Below are 25682 nucleotides of genomic sequence, written 5' to 3'. Positions count from 1 at the left end.
ACGGTAAGTTTAGGCAGAATGTAATAAAAACCCGGCGCCATACATGTCTCTTCACTTGGTCCAAAGAGGACCTCCATGAAGAAAAAGAACGCTGATCGCAACGCCTTTGACGGATTGTAGCTGGAGTAATCGACCAGGTGGATGGAGCTAGGTTGTATTTGTTTCTTATGATGATTCTTTTATCAAGACTTTGATGCATCGACTTCTGACGATTCATACAAAACTACAACAGTGTAATGAAGTGCTTAAAAAATAATTAAAAGCATGATTCTTTTTTAAAAGTGTTTTTAAATCGAACTTAATAAATTAATGTTCCTATTGTCCATTGCAATAATCAATTAATTAAGCTAGCCATGGTTGGTCAAAAGATTTGAAAAAGAAAATCAAAATCCACACACAAGTATATAAGCTAGCCTCAAACCTCTATTCGTATCAACAGATACACATGTTCTCTCACCTGGTCATGCGTAAACGAATCTGACACACACACACACTCTGTATCAAAAATATTATACATCTATGGTAAATTTTCAGCCTCCTGAAGGCGGTGTTGACCCGACAAGTCCTCGTCTTGTTCACGTGCATCCTTTTCCAACTCATCATAACTATGATTCAGAGCCGACCCTTTTTCCTCATGCCCGGATCCAGATACAGAATGTTGACCTGAAATATCATCTTGCTCGTTCTCTCCCTTCTCCGATGCGGCATTATGACTATGAGTTGACCCTTGTTCTTTATTCACGTCCTCTAGTGAAGCATTATCGAGAGTCGTTGATCCTATTTCTTCATTCCCATCTTTTTCTTCATTCATGTCCTCCAATGCAGCATTACTGTGATCTGATCCTTTTACTTCATTCCCGTCTTTTTCTTCATTCATGTCCTCCAATGCAGCATTACTGTGATCTGATCCTTTTTCTTCATTCTCATCCTTCTCAGATGCAGAATTACCACGAGTTGACTTTTCACCATTCCCGTTATTGTCAGATGCAGCATTACTGTGAGTACTCGACCCTTTTTCTTCATTCCCGTCCTGGTCAGATGCAGCGTTACCCTGAGTACCTGACCCTTTATCTTCATTCGCGTCCTGGTCAGATGCAGTGTTACTGTGAGTACTTGACCCTTTTTCTTCATTCCGGTCCTCGTCAGATGCATCGTTACTATGAGTTGACCTTTTTTCTTCAATTTCATTACCGGATTGAGAAGTAGAAGATGAAGATTTGGAGCTTTCTTCAGCCATATCGATTAGCACTCTATCGATATGGCTTAATATATCTCCATCCGACTCATCTTCTTCTTCTTCTTCCTCTTCTACTTCCACTTCATCCCCACCGCCTGATTTATCGCTATACTCTTCTCTAGAATATTCATCCGAATCATCATTTTCATCACTCGGGGTTTCTTCATCTTCATCCTCATCCTCATTACCAGCGTCATTATATTGATACGCACGGTCTTGGTTAAAATCAAGATGCAAACTTTCTGTGAAGGTAGTTTCGTCTTCTTCGCTGGTGCTCGTACTCGAGCTCGAGCTCTTAGCCATGTCATCTGAGTTTGATTTATTAGGTTGGTTTGTCGATGCGGGAAAAGACTGGAAAGTGTCCCAGTCATCATCATCATCGTCTTCTTCAACTTCGTTAGCATGGTCGTTGACTTTCGTGGCGGTTGATGGAGGTGGAATTTCTTCTCTTTGCGATGGCATCTTGATCACCAAAGGTGGTTGAGATGATTTAGGTGCGCTTGAAATCTGTTCTTGTGTTACAGACGCGCGTATTACATCCTGAAAGTGCAAAAATTGTTTGTCAGGATAAAAATAAGTTTTGACATGACTCGTTTTACAAAACATGAGCCAAATAGATTTTCACAAAATAATTCAAGTATGCATCTAATTATTCCTGTAAATGAACCGAATGAACACGAACAGCGGCATGTTCGTGTTCGTTCGGTTAACTTTAACCGAACACGAACATATAATCGAACAGATTTTTTGTATTATTAAGGAAAAGGGTCATGTTCGTGTTCGTTTATGTTTGCTCATTTAAAACCTAAACGAAGAGTTCACGAACAAATACAAACACACTTAAACGAACATAACTTAACAAACAATAAACAACACAAATGAATAAACATACAGTAATTTTTATATAAATCAGTGATTAATTACGATAAATTCCATTGGAAAACCCATTTTTATTACTAGAAAACCCAATTACCAATTACTTATATTTATACAAGTACTCAAGTAGTAGAAAGCTCCTTTGATGTTTAATATTTATATACATGTAACCACTTATATATTTAAATTGAAACGAACATAAGCGAACATAAATGAACGAACACAAACACGTTCACGAACATAAATGAAGGAACAAAACGCGTGTTCATGTTCGTTTGTTTAATTAAATGATCTAAATTTGATACTGAAAGAGGATCACCTGTAGTTTCTGCCTCCGTGTAACAGGCATTGATAATAAAGCATCCTTGAAGAAGACTGCAGACGTTGGACTCTGAGCAAGTTGAGAAACAAGTCTCATAGATGCACTTCTTAATTCTTTGACTTCCTGTAATTAATACGCATTAAATGGGATAATCCAAAAACATTATCAAAACTAATACGAAAACAAGATAAAAAGCTTCAGCCATTTAATGTTATCACCTGAGAGAAATCGTTTTCTGAAGCTAAAAGAACCATGACAATTGCTTCAAGAAGAAGGCTCATTAAACTTCTCTGAGAATCTGCTGCTTTAGAGGATGTATGCAAAAGCATCAAGATTTTCAAACAATCTCCAGCAACGGTTACCGCTTCCCTTTTAACAGGTTTCTGTATAACCATTTTCAAAATTACAAAAACCCAAGGTGGAAACAAGAAGAAAATTCAACCGGAATAATACCTTCAACACTTGCTTCATCACTCCAAAAATATCGTTAAGAAGCTCCCCGATAAAGAATGTTAGAAATGTGTTGCTTTCAGTATTGGAATCTCGTATTACACCAATTAGTGTTTGCAAGGTGACGGCCTGAACCTACACATAAATAAAAAATTGATATCAGATGTCTTATCTACGGTTGTTGGCTTGGCCTAAAGGTGTTGAATATTTTTACCTGTATGTGTTGATCATTAAGAACCTCATGGAAAGAATTGGTGCATTGGCATAGCATGCTGTAGAATACGGGTTTACTCCCTTGATTATCTCCAATAAGTTCAATTTCATAAATTAATTTAGCAAATGTGATAATCTGCTCAAGAGAGAAAACAAGCTTCTTTTGTGATGAGTTTGTCATCTTGTCGTCCAACGAATGGATTCTCTTGACACAGTTGTTGCTTAGATTAATGTTTATATTAAGACAAGCGTTGGTCATAGTCTTTAAATAGCAAAGATCATCGTCATCCAGTGTAGGTTTTTCTGCCAAACAAGACTCAATCAGATATATATTCATACATAAAATGATACACTGCAATAGGTTCTAAAAACTGCATATTAAATAAAGAGTGAATTGCATTTTACATCCTTTAAGTTAGAGTAATATGACCATTATACCCCCATGTGAGTGGCCCATGTTAAGAGCTAACATAAAAATTAACTGGGTTAGGGCAAAAGGACACCGCATGATGAGAAACCGTAACATAAAGGACATCAAGTGTAATTTTATTAGTTAAAGGACAGTGCCTGCAATTTTGCTCAAACTTAAAGGACGTAAAATGTAATTTACTCTTAAATAAAATACTTAAGACCCACCATTAAGGAGCTTTTTCAGCATGGCAACAAGAGATTGAACATAATTAACAGGTTTCAGCAAAAACGCATCATTTGAAGCTTCTCCAATGCATTTATATCCAATAATCAGAAACGGCAACGCTAGTTGTACTTGATTCTGTACAAACAATAAGAAACAGATAGCATATATTAAAAGAGATATCCATATGTGGTTGATTATGGAAACAGTTTTTTTAACATCTGAACCAAATAAAGCGGGTTACCTTGGGTTCTAGACGCATCAAAAGATTTGTTGCAGTCGTAAAAGATAGAGTTATTTTATCCTCCCAGTTGGAGTGACTGGATGGAGATACATTCGCACTGACACAAAGCAATATAATATTATAAAAATGTTAATACAGAATTATGGTTTATAATTTGATTACATAAGTAGTCCTGAAAATAAGTAGAGGGCAAAGAGTTTGTTGGTTTGAGTTACCTTTGTAGAAACTTGAACATGAAGGACATACAAAGTTCGGCAGCTTGGTATGCAAAATCTTCAGTTTCAAAGAAATCTTTAGGACAGTTCTGAACAATCTGTAGAAGAAGCATGCAAGAAACTTTCATCGCCAATACACGTAAAAAGCTTACAACGCCATAAGTTTAAACATAACATTCATGATTTACCTGTGACAGAACTGAGATTGCATGACTATCCAATATATCCTCCATGTAAATGTAGTATGAGAAAACCTATATTCATAAAGTTTAACCTTTGTTACAAAAGAGGAACTCAAATAACTGATGGCACCAATGCCCACAAACAGATAGCAGAAGCATGAAAAAGGAGTAAAAACACTTAACTAAAAGAGTAAAATGTCATTTTCGTCCCTGAGGTTTGGCTAGTTTTGCGACTTTCGTCCAAAAGTTTGTTTTCCGCATCTGAATCCAAAATGTTTGAAATTTTGCCATTTTCATCCGGCTCGTTAACTCCATCCATTTTCTCCGTTAAGTCGGAGGTATTTTCGTCCTTTTTGTTAACTTAAAGGGCAATTTGGTCTTTTCCAAGGGTATTCAGTCTTTTTACATAAAGTGAAAAAGACCGAATTGCCCTTTAAGTTAACAAAAAAAGACATAAATACCCTTGAGGCCTTAACAGGGAAAATTGGATAGAGTTAACGAGCCGGATGAAAATAGCAAGACTTTTTAAAACTTTTAGATCCAGATACAAAAAACAACAAACCTTTGGACGAAAGTCGCAAAACCAGGCCAAACCTCAGGGACGAAAATGGCATTTTACTCTAATAAATATTTTAAAATCACCTGCAGCAATTCCCGGCATAAATCGAGGGTAAGAAATCTAGTCGTGAAGAACTTTTCTGCAGAAAGAAACCCGAAAACTGGCAAAATGATTTCATAGAACTTCATAGCTTTCGAGTGCGTGTCAGCAACTGGCGAGTCACTGCCAAAGTTGGATTTTACATTATCCAATGGGATAATGGTTTCGTCAGGAGTAGCGTGTTGTCCCTGAAAGAGAACAAGTAAAGAAAAGCTCCATAGAAACTGATAATCTTGTTGTTTCAGTTCCACCATATTGTATCCCGAGAAGAAGACACTTTTGGACGCGTTGTCTGCTGTTTTAGAAGATTCACTCTCCTCCCCATCCACCGGAACCGCATCAAGAGAAACTGCTTGCAAGATAAAAGGCCATGATTCTTCTAAACATTGTTTTAATTTTTTGGCAACCAGAGAGGACTGAATTCCATCAAGAAATGGTTTCCACTGGAAAAAGAAGACAGAAAGTTTAAATGTAATGTGCGCGCAGTTGGTTCAAACAATATGAAGTGTGTATTTTTATATATAGATACATGGCTTACATGTATATGAGGACGTGTGCGGAAGCATACGTAACTGTAATCCTTTAACAGAGATAGCCAGTACTTGCCCAACGTATTTGAAGTTTTTGAGAATAATGGTAGTAGTCCAAGATACTCCTCTGGGATGCTGTGCTGTCTCCTCAAGAATGCGTATGTATAACATTTGAGAGACGCATGAGCAGTTAGAAGTCTTATCTTGATCTACAAAAAAAAGACGAGAGTTTACAATAGAAAGAAAACTGAATAAATATATATAGAACTAAGCAAGAAAGCATATAAAAAGATAAAGAGTAAAAATGCCATTTTCGTCCCTGACGATTGGCCAGTTTTATGACTTTCGTCCAAAGGTTTGTTTTTCCGTGCATTTGGATCCAAAAGGTTTGAAATCTTGCCATTTTCATCCAGCTCGTTAACTCCATCCATTTTTCTACGTTAAGTCAGGGGTATTTTCACCTTTTTGTTAACTTAAAGGGCAATTCGGTCTTTTTCACTTTATGTACAAGCATTTAAAATACCCTGATCGAATTCCCCTTTAAGTTAACAAAAAGACGAAAATACCCTGACTTAACGGAGAAAAATAGATTGAGTTAATGAGCTGGATGAAAATGGCAAGATTTCAAACCTTTTGGATCCAGATACGGAAATACAAACCCTTGGACGAAAGTCGCAAAACTGACCAAACCTTCAAGGACGAAAATGGCATTTTAAGTGGAGGGAAAGGTATACCTTGCATGAAACCCATTCAGCAAAGGACGGGTAATAAAGGTCTTTAAAGTCCTCAAGAGGTTGAGAAAGCAGTGCAAATATTCGTTTAACTGCTAACTGATCGCCACTGATCACACCACTTGTCAATATCTGCAAAATCATCAATCTTTTACCCTCACAAAAACCAGTTTGTCACAGAACGAACTACAATATCTTTGTGTATCGAACCTTAGAAGCCAGCAGTAAACCTGCTTCCAAGAGAATAGGTCCAGATGATGCGTCCAGTGCTGTACGAACAGCAGAAACAAGCTGGGCCTGAAATTTTAAATCATATTCAGTTTTAATGTTTTATAGTGAGTAGTAAGGTAGATAGCAGCAGATTTAACAATACTCAGCAGCATACCTGGTTCTGTTCCAATAATAAATGTCCAGGTAGCTCAGGGTCTGGTAACTTGCCAAACTGAAAATCATATACAATAAAATATTAAATTCCAGTAATTATTCACTGGAAATTTTTATGCCTAACAGTAATTAGTGTTGTACAACAAGATTATTTTAATTAGATCACAGATATATACCTTGTCCAGAATAGTACTTAGGAGCCTGACACCGATTGGCCGCATGTTTTCAAATTGAATTGTGCTTATCTGAGTAATATTATAATCATGAATTATTATAGTGGCAACATGTGGTTCCAAATGATATTATAATTAAGTTGATTATGGTCATCACCTGATAAGCAAGAGATATGAGCTCTTGAACCTGAAGGACTAACCAGTCACCAGATATCAGCTCATTGGCTGGCTGCCTTCTTGCTAAGGATAGGTCAAAGTGCGCAGGATTTTGTCCAACTGCATCTGGTACAAGACTCAAGCACCTGGTTCCAAAAATATTATCATTGCAAGTTATATAGTCTTTGCATATGCATAAAGAACGAAGCTACAAATGATGCATGACAAGGAAGCTAAACATTAAGCATAAACGTGTTCTGATTAGGCATAGGTTCACATACTCTGAAGCAAATACTCTTGTTCGATATCTAAGGTGCTTGTCTCTGGCAGAATTAGGTAGTCCTTCAGAGTTAGAAACCATGTTCTCGTCATCTTCTCCATATGATGGGTCCCCACCAACGCCACTAGCAGAATCATCTTCCAATTCTTTATTCGTTCTAATATTTCCACTTGATGTAGCAAGAACCTGGATTAAGATTTCAACGTTCAAGAGTCAAATTTTCCTTTTGAGCTTCATTTTTTTACGCTTTTCATAAAGTAGATGGTGCATGTACATAAAATCATAATAGTACATAACGATTAAAACAATATTGATTACCAAGGTGCAAAAAGATATCAATAAGAAGCATTTTATACTGAGCCTTCATATCACCAAAACAGAAAATATGGAAGGAGAGTGGTGTACCAAGTTACGGCATATTGATAGCCACCTAGATGGAAATGATGGGCATGATGCATAGAGCAATCGCATAATTGTGCTTTTAACCAAACTCCCAATCCTACGGAAACAAAAGGAAAGTTTAAAAGTCAGGCATTAAAAGAAAATACATTGAATACCTGCAGAAAGATTAGAATGCTACTACGTTATGACAAATATGTTGCAGACTGTTTATACATACTTCAGTAAAGGGGGAAACAGTGGTTTATGTAGGGAGCATCATAGAACATATTTAACAAGTATATGAAAACTAGAATTACGACCCGCCGCAATGTGGCGGGAATTCTTTAATTATAATTAAGTCGATTTAGAAACCGCACGTTATGTTGAACCTGTCAAACGGAGGAAAAAATAGACGATGTAAAAACGTTTACACACACGTACACTGAGTCGTGTTAACTCGTAAAATTTAGAACGAAACGTAAAAAGGTTAAACCAAAGACGCACGTTGCGATGTGTTAAGTCACAAAATTTAGAACGAATCATAAAGCGAAAATTTTGCAGAAAATGAAAATTATAAAGAACCAAAGTTGAAAGTAAAAAAAGTTGTGATGATAGATTGTAAAAGATAAAAAGTTTTGGGTTAAAAGTAAAAAAAAATCATTTTTTTAAAAAACCCCAAAGCCAAGGTTACAACAACCATATACATAACCATTTTTTTCTTTGAAAACCCCCAAAGCCAAGATTACAACACATATATGCATAAATATGTTGCTTCTTTATAGTGTTTTAATTTAATAACTAAGTTGATCAATGACCCACGCGTTGTGACGAACCTGTAAGTTGAAAAACAATAGACGTAAAAACTTTGAACTACACATGGACGTTGTGCCGTGTTAACTCGCAAAATTATGAACAAAACGTAAAAGCGTGGAACCACGCAAGCACGTTGCTCCGTGGTAAATCGAAAATTTGCGAAAGATGAAAAGTAGAAAATTGTGAGTTTAAATTGTAAAGGAAGAAAAGTTTTGGCTACAAGGTGAACAAAATCAATTTTATAAGTTAAATTTGCAACAAAAAGAAAGAATTGGGTTGAAAAGTAAAATTCTCATATTTTTTTGAAAACCACCCAAAGCCAAGGGTACAACTACCCAAAGCTTAAAGAGGTTGCTTATTTATTGAGTGGATAATAGTCAAAATACCACTACAGTCAAGCTGAACATTTGCCACTATTGACTATATAATATTCTCAAATATTGGAGTAAACAGGGTCAGAAATCATAAGATAAGTATAATGTCATAACAGCTAATCATGTAATCCACTAAATAATTTTTAATAATAACTAAAACACCTAGGTGCTATTGTCCAAAATTGATCCACGTAATCGCCCTGCTCGAACATTTACAAAAAAAAAAGATGGTGACGCAATATAGAAAAAACATCTGAAGCAAATAAATCAGTTTTAGACCGATAAACAGGTCACCTTTTATCAGCCACAGAAATAGAAAAGGCCCATAAATAATGTGATCCACAATAATTTCATCTTCACATAAACTTGCTAATGAACTTTAAGATGACATAAGAATGAAAGGAGACATACTCATCGTCAGTTTCTTCATCTAACATGTGGAACAAGTTTTCTTCTATTCGTTCATCAATAATGGAATCCTGCAAGTAGTCCCATCAGTTAGTTGACATGATAAGCAGATAAGAACTAAGTTAATGATTCTAACATAGACAATAATGAAAATTAGTGAAGGTACCATATAACAATTTGCATGCTCACATTTTGAACTGGTACTTAAAGAAATACAGTATAGAAGCAACCATTGATTCTTAATTAAATTGAGGAAATAGCTTATTATTTGGAAAATCGGGATGTAAGATATTCTGTTGTAATATAGTTAAACCATTATGAAGACAACGCTTATGCACACAAGTTTGCATGTAATTAAGAGAAGCAAGTGATCTAAAAACAGTAAATGAACAAAGACGAAGAACTGAAAAGAGAAAAAAACATCAAAAGTGTTGCATACCGGGTCTTTTTCAATGAGATGTCGTAGAGTGGACACTGCAAGATGTCTTAAAGTTGGCTGACGCAAAGGTAAAACAGTTTCAGGACCACAAAAAATGCATTATAAGCATACTTTAAAAATCATTATCCATAATTACCTGTCTTGATGAAAGAGTTGAGAGGAGGATTTTCACATGAGAATGAACTGTAACAGCTTGGGGAGCAAAGAGCACAAGCTGTTGTGTAAAGCGAACACTCCTGCCAAGTTAACAATACAATACATTAATAAAATATCTAAAACTAATAGTCATTTCTTAAGGCTATCTCCATCTAAATATATGCAGTAAGGTTAGAAACAGCCAAAAAAACTAAGAATGAACAGTAAGGTTACTTACTCGAGAAGCGTTGCTGTTTCTTGCTGCAAGCTTATCTCTGCAATGACAGACTGTACAAAATCAAACAGTTAATTGCTGCACATAACGGCAGGTATATATTTTCTGAGCCATACTATTATTGACTTAAAACAAACAAAAAATTGAACAGCTACAAAAACAAACCTTGCAGCGGGAAAAAAATATACTTCCAGGGTGAAGTTCAGGACCAAGAACCGCAACTATCGCATTTATGAGGTGACCTACTTCTTGCTGGAGTACAACCCATCCATTCTCCTCTGATAAAAGAATATCCAAAGCAAGCCCAAGTGTTGCCTGCAGATAGATTTTAGTAACTGATAAAAACACTCCAAATTTTTTTCTTACATTAGAGAGAAGAAATGGATAAATAAAAAGGTTTGTTTGTTTGTTTGTTTGTTTGTAATACCTGAACGTGTGACACGTAGGACAAGCCAGCAGCTTCTACAGTTAAAAGAAGCCCATGCAAAGCCCATAGTTGTAAGCTAGCTATTGAGCTCTTAGCTAGTGAAGAAAGAGAGTTCACAGTGGACGGTACTAACGTAGATAATGCCATCCCTCCTGCACTGCAAGCAACATGTCAAAGATGAAATATTTTGCTTTCAGAAAAGCCAAAAATATCGGGTCAATTATATTTATGTTTTGGATGATGCAAATATGCAATACAAGTTCTTTGACTACGGAAGGAAAAAGAAATAAGGGCAAAATGTAGAAAATTATGCAAATGTTTTTCTCCAGAAAAGTAACATACCTGCGGTGGATGCAACCAAGAGCAAGAGCAATTGATCCGGCATAGTGAGGATCTGTTGCCGCTGTTACATCAGCAAGCAGTGATCTAGTCTGGTTGAACCAAAAGAATATATGGATCAGAACTTAGAACCTGCAATAAAACTAAAAAGCATAACTTTATTCGTAGAGGTATGGTAAAAAATCTACCAATCTGGCAGTAAACGTATCATTTCCAAGGCGAGCTAATAGCCCGATCCCTTCAGATGATGCTCTGCGTTGTGATTCACAGATGCCACCCTCAGCTAGAATGCCCTGTCATCGAAACAAGTAAAACTTTAAATAGCCAATTAAAAGCATATAGCAAAAGCTTCAAGCATAATGTAAAATTACACCATAAAGAACCTGAAAGATCCCCTGTATTCCATTTAGTATTTCCATTTCTAGTATTTGGGGTCGTAATGCAAGAATGGCCTATGAAATAACGCATAATGAGCCAATATTAGATCAATTTCAGATATGTACGTTGCTAATGGAACAGGGAGAGTATTAGCACCTTTAACCCAGAAAGCAATCCCACACATACGTTTGTGACACTGGTTGCATGGAGAGCGTGTTTCCTTCCAGTTTTTAGACATTGTTCAAGTATGCTAAGAAGTGATAACATCCCACTACTATCCTGGGGTAATATTCAGAATAAGTTAACATATGGCATCCATGAATATTTATTAACCGTTAAAAAGAGGAAAAGAATGCACACTAAGAAAACACTACCTGAGTAGCAAACATGACCCCGAAGCAAAGAACCATTTGGTTCACCAACATCTTGCTAATAGTCTCCGGCTGCATGTTCAACCAATAAGTGTAGCAAATACAGATTTATTAGAAAATATAATTATTAATTTAGAAGCTACATATTCAGAAAATGAAATTCAACTTCATCAAAACATATAGGTACATTGTACACAAGTACAAATATTTTTTTAATATTTTTTTTTAAAATGAAATTCAACTTCATCAAAACATACAGGTACTTGAGAACTCCTCGAAAAAAAGTTTTTTTAATTTTTTTGCCGAAATTTTTTAAAATTATGTAACTTTTTCAGGAAAAAAAAACGTATACGAAGCCTTACATCAGTGTAAAACAAATTTACATACGCTTAACATTCTCCAACGGGTGACATCATGCCTTTTGTAAAACAAATTTACATCAGTGTAAGGCAAAATTACATGTCGAATGAATGCCAGCTCGGCAGTTTTTTTCAATTTTTTTGACAGATGTCTTAGTTAGATGTTCATCTACGTTTGTGCAAAATTTGGTGGAAAAACTCGCACGGGAAGTAGGATTTCCACTGGAGTTCTCGCAACTCGAATTGGTTGAAATTTCTTCTTTTTTCTTCTTACAAAGAATTTCTTCTCAATTGAACTATTAGACTATGTCGGCTATGTTAAGTTTATTATTGATGTTTTATATATTGTATAGGGTATCTAAGTGTATTTAGGTTCTCTATATATTTGGTTGTAATCTTCTATCATAATTCAATAATACCGATTACTTTTTCATAAACTGGTTTGGTATCAGAGCCAAATCAGCTCTGCCCTAAAACCCTACTGCCAAATTTCTGCCGTCAACCAGCTTTTGCTCATACGTAGTGAATATAACATGCGGATTTGGGTGATTTGTATGTCTGTTGTACATGCGGGTTTTCGTTTTTGAGGATTATAAGTTTATAACATGCGGAATTCACATCGCGTATGATCGTACGTTAAGGCCAATTGTACAGTACTCTCTCTCTCTCTCTCTCTCTCTCTATATATATATATAGGGGAGGGATAGAAAGAAAACCCACTTGAGTTAAGAAAACTCAAGAAAACCTTATGTAACAAATTTTTTTTTCTAAAAAAATTAGGGAATGTAAGATACATGTTATCGAACGTTTTGTATCAAAAAAAAAAACAAAAAGCGCCGAGGGGATTTTTTTATAAAAAAATTTAAAAAATCAGTTTTTTAGCATATATATATAAAAAACACTGAATTTTAAAAAATATATAAAAAAAATCCCTTCGGCGCTTTTTTTTGTTACAAAACGTTCGATAACATGTAACTTCCATTCCCTAATTTTTTTTAGAAAAAAAAAAATTGTTACATAAGGTTTTCTTAACTTAAGTGGGTTTTCTCTCTATAATGCCTCTATATATATATATATATATATATAGAGAGAGAGAGAGAGAAGAGGATAACCTATAACCTATTCTACCTGAGTAAAAGTAGGGAGCTCATTCTCCCAAACACAAGGCAGAACACCATCTTTTCCACCTTGAAATGCTCGAAGTTCATCTTCAAACCAATCCCTACGTGCCAACAATAACAAACAAACAATTACAAATTTCAACAGCAAAAGAGTCTGCACACGCGTTGCCAAATCTTTAAGAATCATGGATCCAATAGTTGAGCCTGCAAAAGAAAACCAATTATAGATAATACGTAAATACCTTCCAGGAATCCAAGGGCCCAACCAAGCATCTCTGCTGTCCAAAAGTATCCTCAAATAAGAGCTTTCTTCATACTTGGATGCTTCTCTGTTTCCCAAACCCCACAAAAGGTCATAAGACGAATATACTTGATAAATATTGCAGTGAAATCCAGCATGGAATTAAAAGAATATACCTGAACGGACTTGTGCATATTTGAATAAGTTGAGGGTGATCACTCTTGTATGCCATTGGATCATCAAGTGACTGATAAGCTACCAGTGTTCTGCTGATGAATATGTCCATAAAAGGCTTCACGTCATTGGCCTTGATTGATATCGAAGAAATATAGGATAATGCCCTGTTTCTCGTCATACATTGTTTTTAAAACATCAGTAAAATAAAATACAAATATATCTGAAAACATATATAATATTTTAAACAAACACTGTTTGATTTTAAACATACCGGCTAAGGTATAACAGTATTGGTTGGAGCAAGATCCCCTTGTTCAAAGCATCTTGAGAAACAAAGCATCTTATAAATGCAACTAGGGCATCAACTGCAGCAGACCACACTCTAGAAAAAAAAAAAAAACACGGGTAAACGTTAATTTGACTAAATGAAAAAAAAAGTTTGAAAGTCGCTTTAAACAAAATGGTAACCTTATTTTAGAAGACAGATCCTCTGTTGGGTCTACTTGATGATCTTGGACACGACTAAAGGCATCAGTCCATAATGAAAGAATATCAAACACCTGATCTTCCATCTCCTGTACAATTCACGCAGCACCTATAAGAATCAAGATTATACTGTAATAGTATTATCGAATGTAGAGGTATATAAATAGATAGAAAACTAGCCTCCTTTGGCATGGAAGACAACAAGGATGATAGAAGTAACCACCCGGCTTCTTTTTCAACTGTTGCAACCACAGGGTTACGGTTAGCTTCTGTAAGCATTTTCCTAGCAACATCAAGCATTGTTCTCGGCAATCTATCCACAATAACAGATAAGCATGACCGATTATCATTTCAGCGTCGTATAAAAAAGGTTAATCAAAGTAACTACGAAAAGTGGATGTTAGTTGTTACCTGGCTGGATAACCAAGAGGTAGCTTTGGGGAAACAGATGCAAGTGCGGCCAAAACTGTAGCTTGTCCACTTAAAGAATCAAGCTCAAGCATCAGATTGTTTCCCTATATACCATTGTCAGACATGAAAATTAATAAATACTTGAAAATCAAACAGAAATACAGCTTTCTAACAGCTTAACAGAAATAATATAGACATCTTGGCATCACAAATAATGCTTTTAGAAGCAACTTTGTCACTAGCAAAGGGTTACTTAGAGGTTGGAAAAGCACAAATGAACTCAAAACGATAAACAAGTGGGTATTGTTTATCTTTATAATACAAAATATATAGTATTATTGTTCAAAAGACTGTTAACAAGTATGAACATGTGACATAATATTATTTTTTGATAGAAGACAACCAATCTTTCATTTAATCAAACAAAGAAAAGTATAACAACCAACCAAACAATATCAGAGTAAATATATTCAGATTATCAGCTGGGAGAAAACTGATTGAATACCAATCTTTCATGAAAAAAAAAATGCATCTCATGCCATACCTTCTCAAATGACACATTTTCTCTCAGTGCCTTAAGTGTAGTGACGCCATAATTAACCAAACCACCAACACATATCGGATCAATCTCTGCCAGTGCACGCAATGTCAAGGCTGACTCAGCACGTACCTAGCAAACATATCAGATCAGAACTTCAAATAAGTACTTGGAAACTAAAATAACCATGCAGATTGTAAAATCACCAGTCTCTTAACAAAACAAAAAAAAAATGCCAAACAAAGAATAACATAAAAATAATAGCATACAAGTGGTGAAGGGTTAGACAATGCTGCTACAGCTGTGTCATCAAGAACCTCCTTGAATTCAACTGGAACCTGAAGAATAAGAAAACTTAAAGTAACTCATCATCACAGTATAACCTCCAAAACTATCAAATACATTTGGCAAACTTCGACTCATGTGTCAATAGAAATTACGGGAAAACAGCCTCAGATTACACCTTACCTCTCCTAACGTTTTTAGGGCATATGATAAAGTGCGTAAGGCAGCAATTTTCATTGAGGGACTTGAGTCATTCGACTGAAGCTGTATAGAAAATTCACCAAGTCATTAAAACTAATCAAATCAAAGATCATGACGTATATTAACTTAATAAGTAATCGGATACAAGTTGTTTAGCAAACCTGCTTCCCGAGATTGACTAAGAAGACCCTTTGTGTTGGTTCAGTCATTTGATCAATCACACCAACCCGTAGGATATAAACAACACATGCCTTCAAGAAAACACAAATCATACATTAGCAAGGTTGATCGATCCTTTCGATTGAAATAAGAACTAAGCCACTAACTATATTAAAACTTAAAATTCATAAAAGAACGAAATATCTAGCAAAAGACAAGTGGCAACTACATAAAGGCGTTGCTCTTTTGCTTCACAAACATTAAGAAAACAACGATAAGGCTACAAAATGATAAGGAGATACCAATGAGTGTGCATCTACAGAAGAATCTGTACGAAGCATATCCATAATCTGCACAAGATAATTTTGGAGCTCGCTATCTGGATGCATATACTTGAGACGAATGGCCTGAAATGTACTTTAAAAATTCGAGCTTTATTCATAAAAAGAAAATATTAGAAAAAAACAATTGTGTAACTTCAGAATCTTTCTACTTGTTCAAGCATTAATAGTAAAAATGTAAAATGTGCATGTAGCAGCAATTTATCAGAATCCGTAAATTGTTCAAGCATTAATAGTGAAATGTGCATGTAACAGCAATTCAGAAATGATAAGGATAAACGTTGCAGATAAAATCATGAGAAGTACAATAGACACAACAATTACCTGTAAGAAAAACACCCATGACAAAGTTAGACCAACTCGTAAATTCTTTAAGCGAGGTCCACTTGCTGCAAAAATAATATAATTTATCAAAATATAGCATATATTGAGAAAATCCAATGCATCAAAGTTCAATATTATAAAGGTCCTTTTACAAGTAAAGCTATATCTGACCATTAAAGTTTCAAATTTCAGTTTACTTTTATTTCCATAAATGAATTCTTTCAGGCACTTGTCTAATCCATAAAATGATTTTACCTTTATTAAAGGGTGATATAAGATGCTTTTGCAAACTCCCCTCAAGTTTTTTTGGATTAGACTGGTTTTTCCCCTTTGGTTGCACCTAGAAGAATATTAAAAAATGTAAGATGGCTATGGCAAAACAAAAGGAAATGAAAAAAAGTAGTACACACAAACAGAGAAAAAATTTCAGAGTCGAATGATATACCTGTGCTTGAGGGTTCAATCCAAGAGCAAGCAAGGCCCCCAAAGCTTCTGCAAAGGCGTCCCTAACTGATGATTCACGATCTTCAAGAGCCTTATAAGACGACATAATATTAGATAAGGAACCGAGAAGCTACATAGTAGAGGTGGCATTTAGCCCTGTTTTACCGTTGATGGTTAAATGGGTGAGATTTGGGTTATATTTGTTCTCTAAAGGGTCAAATGGGGTAGCTTATAAAACTTGGCTAAAAGTCAAACAAGTCGAAACTGAATCACCCAAAATGTATTCAAAATGTATAAAACCACATGTATTGTTTTATTAGAATAATTAGGGTCAAATGGGATAACTTATAAAACTTAGCTAAAAGTCAAACCCATTTAAATTCGAACACGTTTTGGCCCATTACCGAACCCGCTCATCTTGATACCTCTACTACAGAACTACAGAGAGTAACTACAAAAGGATACAAGAAAGTGATACCTTGACACAATGAGAGGCAGAATTGTCAAGCTCTCCAGCCCCTAAACCGGGGCCCCCAATATTAGCAAAAGCTTTCAAACATCTTGCAGCAGCTTTCCTGACAATAAACGATTTATCTCCAACACCCAGCCGCATAATAATTTTAAATGCCTCTGCATATGCAGGAAAAGAACCATTGCCTCCAGAACCTTCCAGAGCATTTCTAAGCATTTGCAAAGCCTCTCGTCTCACAAAATCCTAGCATAAAGCAGTAAGAAACTTAGTGTAAGAGGAAAATAATCACATAGATAAAAAAATCGAGAATGTGGGTTGAATAGAAACAGAGTGGTCAGTGGAAAGAGTTATGATGGTGACTATGCATTTCTAGGGTACACCCTTTCTCTCGCTTAAACACCATTATGCATATGGCAGTTGTAATAAGAATTTCAATTTACTTGCTGAATATATTCTAATGTTGTTCTTGAAAAAAGTGACTGTTTTTTCCCTTTTCAAGCCAAATCTATAATAATTGTGGGCCAATAGTAATTACACTGTCGTGTTTCAAATCATTTCATAATTGAAGGATTGAAAAACTTGGCCTTGTTGGTTTTCAAGGGAAAGTTCAATTATATGAAAATCAATTGCTTTGTAACTTCTACAAAAAAATAAAATGATCATCGGATGAATTTTAATCACTAGTAGCTGTACATATAGCCGAACTTACAAGGTATCATTGGCTTACAATATCAGTCTGTAAAATAATCCTCAAACCTGTGGCTATCACAAAAAAAGAAAGCAAGATTATTCCCATCCCAAAGGATGAAAAGAAGAATTTTGTTTCTTTTTTGTGTTATCGACATATTTGAGGATTATACTACTAAGTTACTAACATAGTAACATGAGATGATAAGTCCTAACTCCATATCACCTTCTAAGTTCTAATATTATCACTGCTTTTATACACATAGTTTGAACTTTCCCTGAAACCCCACATATAATCAAAGAGAACCAATTTTGCTTAATGACACAGACTGTCACATAACTGTATTTTTCCCTGTAAAAAGACTTCTTGCTTAAGCATATATTTTGCAGCACCTACTGTGAATGTGCTTCAGAGAAGTACTGCAAAACAAGAAATGATCTAGAATGTTACCTCAGAAAACTTCATCAATTTTGTTACATTACTTGTAGTAGCAAGCAAACCAGATGTGATTTTCTTCCCAAATAGCCGATATAGCTCCCCCAGGCATTGTGCAGCACCTGTGTTCACAATAACACAACAGAAAACACATTGAAAAATTCACTTAAAAAAATATAAACTCAAATACTGATAACGTGATCTGTTATTTATATATATTACTATACATTCTACCCTCTATGCAGCTGCAGTTTACTAGAAACAATGTACTACATAATAGAGATCGTATAATGATCCTTTCATGTGCATGACCATTATAAAACAGATAAAGTATGTATCAAATGTAGACATGCAATTGAATTCAAACTTGAAATAAATTGACAAACCAGCTATTCGCAAAGGCTCGCTTTTCTTTCCATCAGAGATAAACCCCTGCAAAGAGCTCACTCTTGAGTAGATTGAGATATTATCCCCCGTGTAAATGATTTTACCCATTGCCGTAGACGCCAGATGGCGTACAGGGCGTCTTGCACCAAGAACCAGCAGAGAAAATAGTGCATCCTCGCATTTCCTTTGCCACAGAAGTACAGACTCCTGAGAATTTCAATTCAATTATTCAAATGTATAGATGTAAAACTTCAATTCCCTCCATTCTTAATTAAAAATCCCATGTTTGACTTATGAGATTCAGCAGCTACTTGTTAATTCAAGCTACTAAATATAAAGTTTTCAATTGGCCAGAATGATTTTTTGTCTCCAGTGTCGCTAGTACCAGATTCAAGATTGATTAACCTTGAATTATTCTAAATCCAATATTTCCGATACTTTTACATTATAGCATCCTTTTTAACCATGCAAGTTTTTGTCAGCTTTAAAGCTAAAGTAGTTAGTTCATCTATGTAGCTTCAAATGCTAATTACTTTGCTCAAACAGGGTGAATACTAGCTAATTCATAGTCAAGGCTGAATAAATGTTTCTTTAAGCGGAAGCAAATAATAAAGAGAATGATTCTCAAATAACTTATATAGAAAAATGAATATTAAAGTCATAAAACAAATATAATAGGTGCCCTTTTATAGGAAGTTTTCTGATGTTTGCCACATTTTTGAAATTACAAATTGACTAGACGAGTAAATCATGTTAATCAGAGATTTACGCCTTTTCAGCTATAGAAGGGAAGTGCGAAAGTTCGCAAAATTTAGGGGGAAATCTTGATTGGCAAAAGCAGGGTTTTAGATCAAGGAATAATTGGGTCTGACAGTTGGGAGCCCAAGCTCTGCCCATTTAAAGTTAAGGCCATTTCTGCCTTGTTTCCCTTATCTAGCTGGTACATATAAGAATCCACCACTGTCTGTCACTCATAAGCTCAATGCAATGACTTGATCCAACCGCCACTTACCAATCAAGTGATGGCATTATATACATACATACACATTGTATTTCTATGGAGTCAAGAAGTAGTTTCTTTGTAAAATCCAATGCTACATTAAAAGTCTGTCATGATGTCTTGTTCCAGTAATTGCCATGGTTTTTCCAGTTCACTTTTACCTAAACTAATCGGATTTCAGTCCAACAAATCACTAACATTCAACTAGTTAACGAAGAATCAAACACTAAACAACTCTACGTAACCCTAACTCAAAAAACCTAACAATAAACAACATCTAACTCCGTGAGACTCAAACAGCAATCAACAGGTTATAGAATCGTAAAACGAAGGCAATCAACATACGATCGTAAAAGTGGTACAGAAACACAGACCTTGGGCTCTTCATCAATGGAAGAAATGAGATCGGAAAGAAGATCGAAGCAGAGGAGTGGATCGGGAAGCTTGTGAGATGCGGAAGCGACTATAGATTCCAATTGGGCGACTAAGACTCCGAATCTCGATAAAGGAACGTTTTCTCTGACGTAATTCTTCGCCATTGAAGAAGAGATTGGAGTGCTGCTACTTCAGTATTGTTGTTATGACAGACAGATGCAAGATGAAACATGAGAGAGAATTACCCCCAACCAACAAGGTAGGATGTGAGAGGTACGAGCATTAATGAATGAAATGAAATGAATCCCCTCGGTATTTTGTGTCCGTTACAGATATATAGTGAATCTCAAGGGCAAAAATCTATCTGCCTTTATCACTAGGGTTTATTCTCACAATCTATACTATATAATAAAATCTATATATATTAATAAAGGGGATGATTTGGGCTATTTGTCCTTGGATGGTGAAGCTAATTTGATGATGTGGCATGTTGTGATGGATTAGAGGTTGATTTTGGGAGGGAATCCATCTCAATTCTCAATACACAAACCAAAATCAACTCTGGACGCGGGATCCGACATCATTTTTGGTCACCCATGTTTTCAAATGGATCATATATATTCCTTTTTAACGCTTTCTTCTCTCCCGTAACTTCATTTGCCTTGAAGCTTCTACCATACGCTTTCCTAAAACCCTAAACTATCATCTGCTTCTTCTTCTTCTACTTGCATCTCATTCTCTCTGAATCACTTAGGCTTGAATGGCTTAACAAAGGATTCAAAAATCAAGCTTATTCACTTCCAGGTATGTCGATTTTCTAGTGTATATTTGATTTTATACTTTTTATTGGTTTCGTGACCATAACTTTCTCTAAAATTTTGACAGTTTCATCGACAATGAGGAAGATGGTGATGGCCTTTGTCTCTATCATCACCCTCAAAACCCTAGCGGCGCATATGCATCATCTTCAGCAAATCCACACATGTTCTTCAGCAAATCGACGATGGTGATTCTCATGTTACTTTTTCACCACCGATTCTGTAGATTTGAGGTCTCAATCGAAACCCTAATGTTTTCTATTTTCAAATAAGTTATGTTTTTAGATTTGACGACTCTTTTTATTGTTTCAATAAACAGTTATTTTTCTTCCGTATTCAATTTTGAATCCCGCCTCGTGTTCTTCTGGTTCAGTCATGTAATCACCATAACCGTTGGTAACCCTAACTTTTGTTTTGGTTCGGATGTCTTATTTGGTCCCTCAGAGATTTGAGTATTGTTTCTGGTGGGTTTGGCCTCGGTTGTGTTGCTTACGGTGGCATTCTTGGTCCTTTGGGTGACTGGTGGCATCTTCTATGACGTGCTCAACAGCCTGTTGAGACTATTAAACAGGCATGTTGTTTTGAGTATTTTACTTTTGAAATTCGGGTATCATTTCATTGGTATTTATCGCTCGGTTGTGATGGGTTAAATATAATCTAATCTAATCTAAATCTATTCATATCTGATGGCTGGGAATAGTAACTTAACGACGTTATTGTTTTGACGTTAAAGTTAACGACGTTTGGTGTTTTATATGTTGTGGAACAAGTGTTGTCGCTGGGTTGGACTTTCTTGCTATCAGTTCCGGTGATGGCCGGATTAAGGTAAACTTTTAAGCAAGTGCTACAATAGCTCTTTAAGTTCATATTGTTTGTTTATTTTGCGTTAAATATTACCAGTTGCTTAATGTGTTTATTTTGCGTTAAATTTATGTTTATGGTGTGGTGTTATTTTATGCCTTACTTTGATGCTATTTTCAGGGAATCAAGAGTAGAAGATGGAGTTTCGGGATCCTTAAGATCAATCGCCACTACCATTCACTTGAAACACGAATTAAGGTCAGTCTATATTTGTTATTCTCTCTTTATTTTTAATTCTTTTTTTCTACTATCCAGTGTCGGATATGTGAATTGATCAGGTGCGGGGCGCGTGGTCAACTGTATATGGGAATGAATCTTAATTCTGGAGAGCTTTGTACTGTTAGATAGGTTAGATGTTGATCGAGTTTATTCGTTTTTTTGATGTATAAGATGTACTAACACATATTTATATTATAACATATAAATCCTGGTTAATTCTGTTTGTTATTTTGGGTGAGCTTTCAATCAGATTCTCTAAAGTAGATCAGTATATGTAATGTAAATCAGCAATATCATGAAGCATATAGATATTTTATTACTTAAATAGTTGAATTTCTATACGAAACAACTATACGTACCACCTGACTTTCTAAATAAATGGTATTTAGTTTTGTACTTTGACAAGGATGGGTTATTAAGAAGCTAAGAGCTATTTGCTTATCTGATTATCACTATTGTTTGATGTTTGTCTGTTCATGGTTCCTGTGTAGTCAGTTGGTAGTTTTCTACTTTGACATGGATGGTTTATTCAGAATGACCAGGTGATGTTTTATTAGTCTAACAGATTTAATTTTTTTTATTCTTTATTAATTTACACATGTTCATGTTCACCGGGATACAAAAGGATCACTTGAAGAGAAGGCTGGATACTGACCAATTGGATTCCAATGAAAACAATGGTATACTTCTATCACTGAACTTTTCATAGATTGTTGTGCAACTTTGTTCTCATCGAACAATACCAGTGGACCAGACATGTAAGGCAAACCAACATGAATCAATTTGGTTACAGTTTACGGTTTTTGTGTTAAAAGCATACCTGAAACAACTCCATTTTTAAGTTTAAAAATAAATAAATAAACAAAAAACTGGTTCAGTTCTAAATTCAAACCAAACCAAGAACCATTTCTTTCAAAAAAATCAAGAACTGGGTCGAACATAGCTGGTTCAGGTCCCGTTTCACCCGATTTGTTTTTTTATGTTATTTTTTTTTTTTGTTTTCTGGACTGGTTCCCCCCAATTTTGGTGCATTTGTGTCTTGGCCTTCAGGTATGCCTCAGAACAACTTCAACCAATCACAAGTAGGCCTGCCAATGGTGTTCGCGGGCTTACCGCAAGGAGTTGCAATGCCTAATCAACTTCAAATGGAATAGAATAACAATGCTGTGAGACCTTTTGTTGCTGTTGCAAATGGTGAAAGTTCTAAAAAATTTAATCAAGGCAACGGATTTTCAAATCGTGGAGGGAGAAAGACGTTTCAAAGGGGTGGCGGTCGTTTCCGAGGGGGCAGAAGTGGACTGCGATCCGGGTGAGTTGTGAACATTTTGCTATTTTTCGGATTAGTTTTCTGTGTTTTACTATCTGTCATACTACAGTTGACTTTTGTGGTCAACTGAATTGATCTTGTATCCGATCGATTATATATGAACTTTCCAGTTTTGATATGCTTAACGAGTATCGAGTACAGTGTAGTCATTGCTGTTGAATGCGTTGGTGAGTTCATATTATTATTTCCGAAGTTGGTGTGTACTTAGTTTGACCTCTAAAAGGTCAAATGAATGGAGTTTATATTTTGGACTTTTGATATGCCTAACGAGTATCGAGTACAATGTAGTCATTGCTGTTGAATGCGTTGGTGAGTTCATATTATTATTTCCGAAGTTGGTGTGTACTTAGTTTGACCTCTAAAAGGTCAAATGAATGGAGTTTATATTTTGGACTTTGATGTTTGGGCGGCATCATTCAAAATCATGGAGCTGACCTGTAGTGAAGTTTCTTTATTAATGATCTTTTGTAGGATCCAAAGGAGAAAGCCATGTCATAGATTGGATATTGGTTGAACAATACGGTATGGCACTATTTATCTTATCAAAGTAACTGCACTTTTTAATATTGGCTTGGGTTTTGCTTTTGTTCTTTTATTGCTAAGGGAATGAATCCTTTGTGACTATACTGGTAGGCGTAAAGAGTTTCGTTATTTCAAAAATTCATGTCATTTTCAATCTTCCAGCCTGATGTGACCTTGCTTATGAAGAAGCTTTAGGATAAATACCCGGTTAGTCGTTTTCTGTTTTTGTTATGGGCCAAGTTAGTTGAATAAGGGGTCGAAATAGGTTTTGATTGGTAGGGTTGAGCTGCAAATACTTAATTGGACTTTGGAGCATATTTTTGTTATATTATAGACTGTTAATGTTAATGTTTAAGTTAGCTGGAAAAACGGGCTGAAATGTATTGGGTTGGGTTGACTAACATGTCAAAATAGGTTTGGGTTGGAAAAGGGGCTGAATGGGTTGGGTTGGGTTGGGTTGGGTTGAGTAACATGTCAAAATAGGTTTGGGTTGAAATAGATCAGACCTGGTGGCTTTGCTCCTATTGGCAAAAAGGTTGCAAGCGAAGATGATACAATTCCCGAAAAGACTCCACCGAAACTTTATTGGTATATTTCCCCTTATGTTTTTTTCATTTATGTTTATGTATGTGGATGACCGTGATGAAAAGACGTGTAGACTGATTACGATGCTAACATGCAAGTTGTGTTTTTCGTTGCAGCATTGCTGACGGTCAGGTTAAGGATGTAGATGGTGAAATTTTGAAATCTTTACTGGAAAACAACAAATGCTATCTATTGGACTGCGGTTCCGAGGTGTTTGTTTGGGTCGGTCGAGTAACACAAGTGGATGAAAGAAAAGCTGCCATGCAGGCTGCTGAGGTAAGCCATGGGGTGGTCAAACGGGTTGGGCAACAGGTCAACCTGTGTGATTTTTTTCTCATTTTATAATAATTTATTTGTTATTTATGATTTTAAAACATTAGGGTAAACATTTTTAGGAGTTCATTACAGGCCAAAGTCGGCCCATGGCAACGCGTGTAACTCGGCTTATTCAAGGTTAAGAAACATATTCATTTAAGTCAAACTTCGAGTCATGGCCATCGGGTTCAACACCTTGCCAACAAATTGGAAGAACATTGGGAGACTTGCCTTGACCAATTAAAGGCAACAATGCTGGTAGCCCTAGGACAGGTGGCGCCTGAGAATGAATTTTCTTTTCATGGGTCCCAACATGGTGGCCCCCACTTTACCTGAAACCAATTGAAGCGCAAAGTCATGATGAACCAGTGTGTGAAGGTGCTAATGGAATGATGTCTACTGGTTCTCATACTTCCGAAAAAGAGATGGTTGATGCAACAGTATCAAGTGAGCAGATTGAAGAAGTTTGATGCAAACAGTATCAAGAGATGGTTTATGCCTATCTCTGTTCTTTCACGTTATTGTGTTAAAGGGAGATATTCTACTATGGTTGTCTGTACATTTCTTTATAGAATTTGGGAGTTGTTTTGTTTGCACAAGATTTTATAGCCCGCCTATCCAATGTTCTCCCTCATGTTTGTGCGTAGTGGGCTGTCGTTGTGAGTGGTCTTATGTTGTAGTTATTATTATTTGTGGGCTGCATTTCCTTTCTATATTGTAAGTAAATATCGAGCTTGATGGAGGTGTATATGAGGCAAGGTAGTTCTATTGGGTATGCTTTGATGTTGTTCTTTGCGCATTGATAACATCTTTGTTTTTTTGTGATAGGTGGGACACCTGCTACTGGCTTTGTGCATTAACTGTGAAGGTGATGTGAGCGCATTCACATTGCAACTGGCTGATGAATAGACTTAGTATGTCTGCCATGCGCCTTTGCTTTTAAGTGTGAGTCTTTTTGGATTTCTGAAAACGCCGTTTAAAGAAATCTCGGGATAAAATGGCGTCT

General features: G+C 35.8%; 1 protein-coding gene and 1 long non-coding RNA gene across 2 annotated transcripts; one reads left to right on the top strand and one right to left on the bottom strand.

Moving 5' to 3' along the window:
- Positions 1-306: 306 nt before the first annotated feature.
- On the bottom strand, positions 307-20342 carry LOC110908793 (protein SWEETIE). Its single transcript, XM_022153772.2, has 48 exons — positions 20029-20342; positions 18654-18861; positions 18283-18389; positions 17151-17387; positions 16674-16763; positions 16484-16568; positions 16229-16293; positions 15866-15970; positions 15566-15655; positions 15387-15467; positions 15188-15256; positions 14925-15050; positions 14381-14484; positions 14150-14282; positions 13952-14058; positions 13755-13865; positions 13483-13647; positions 13308-13394; positions 13073-13166; positions 11589-11657; positions 11371-11493; positions 11220-11288; positions 11025-11129; positions 10840-10928; positions 10498-10654; positions 10236-10385; positions 10074-10123; positions 9837-9936; positions 9701-9757; positions 9265-9332; positions 7691-7784; positions 7287-7471; positions 7007-7151; positions 6853-6921; positions 6678-6734; positions 6503-6589; positions 6296-6424; positions 5570-5770; positions 5016-5474; positions 4380-4445; positions 4192-4289; positions 3977-4073; positions 3735-3870; positions 3100-3401; positions 2889-3020; positions 2654-2818; positions 2433-2558; positions 307-1777 (listed from the first exon to the last, which is right to left on the bottom strand). The coding sequence occupies exons 1-48, from the start codon at positions 20191-20193 to the stop codon at positions 518-520; spliced, it is 7074 nt and encodes a 2357-aa protein (XP_022009464.1). The 5' UTR covers positions 20194-20342; the 3' UTR covers positions 307-517.
- A 3907-nt stretch (positions 20343-24249) lies between these two features.
- Positions 24250-24848, top strand: LOC110905635. Its single transcript, XR_002573297.2, has 3 exons — positions 24250-24364; positions 24478-24637; positions 24757-24848. It is a non-coding gene; the product is annotated as an uncharacterized LOC110905635 (long non-coding RNA).
- The last annotated feature ends 834 nt before the right edge of the window (positions 24849-25682 follow it).

Source organism: Helianthus annuus, chromosome 9 (assembly GCF_002127325.2).
Source record: "Helianthus annuus cultivar XRQ/B chromosome 9, HanXRQr2.0-SUNRISE, whole genome shotgun sequence".
NCBI lineage: Eukaryota > Viridiplantae > Streptophyta > Magnoliopsida > Asterales > Asteraceae > Helianthus > Helianthus annuus.
This window is presented reverse-complemented; position numbering and strand designations above follow the sequence as displayed.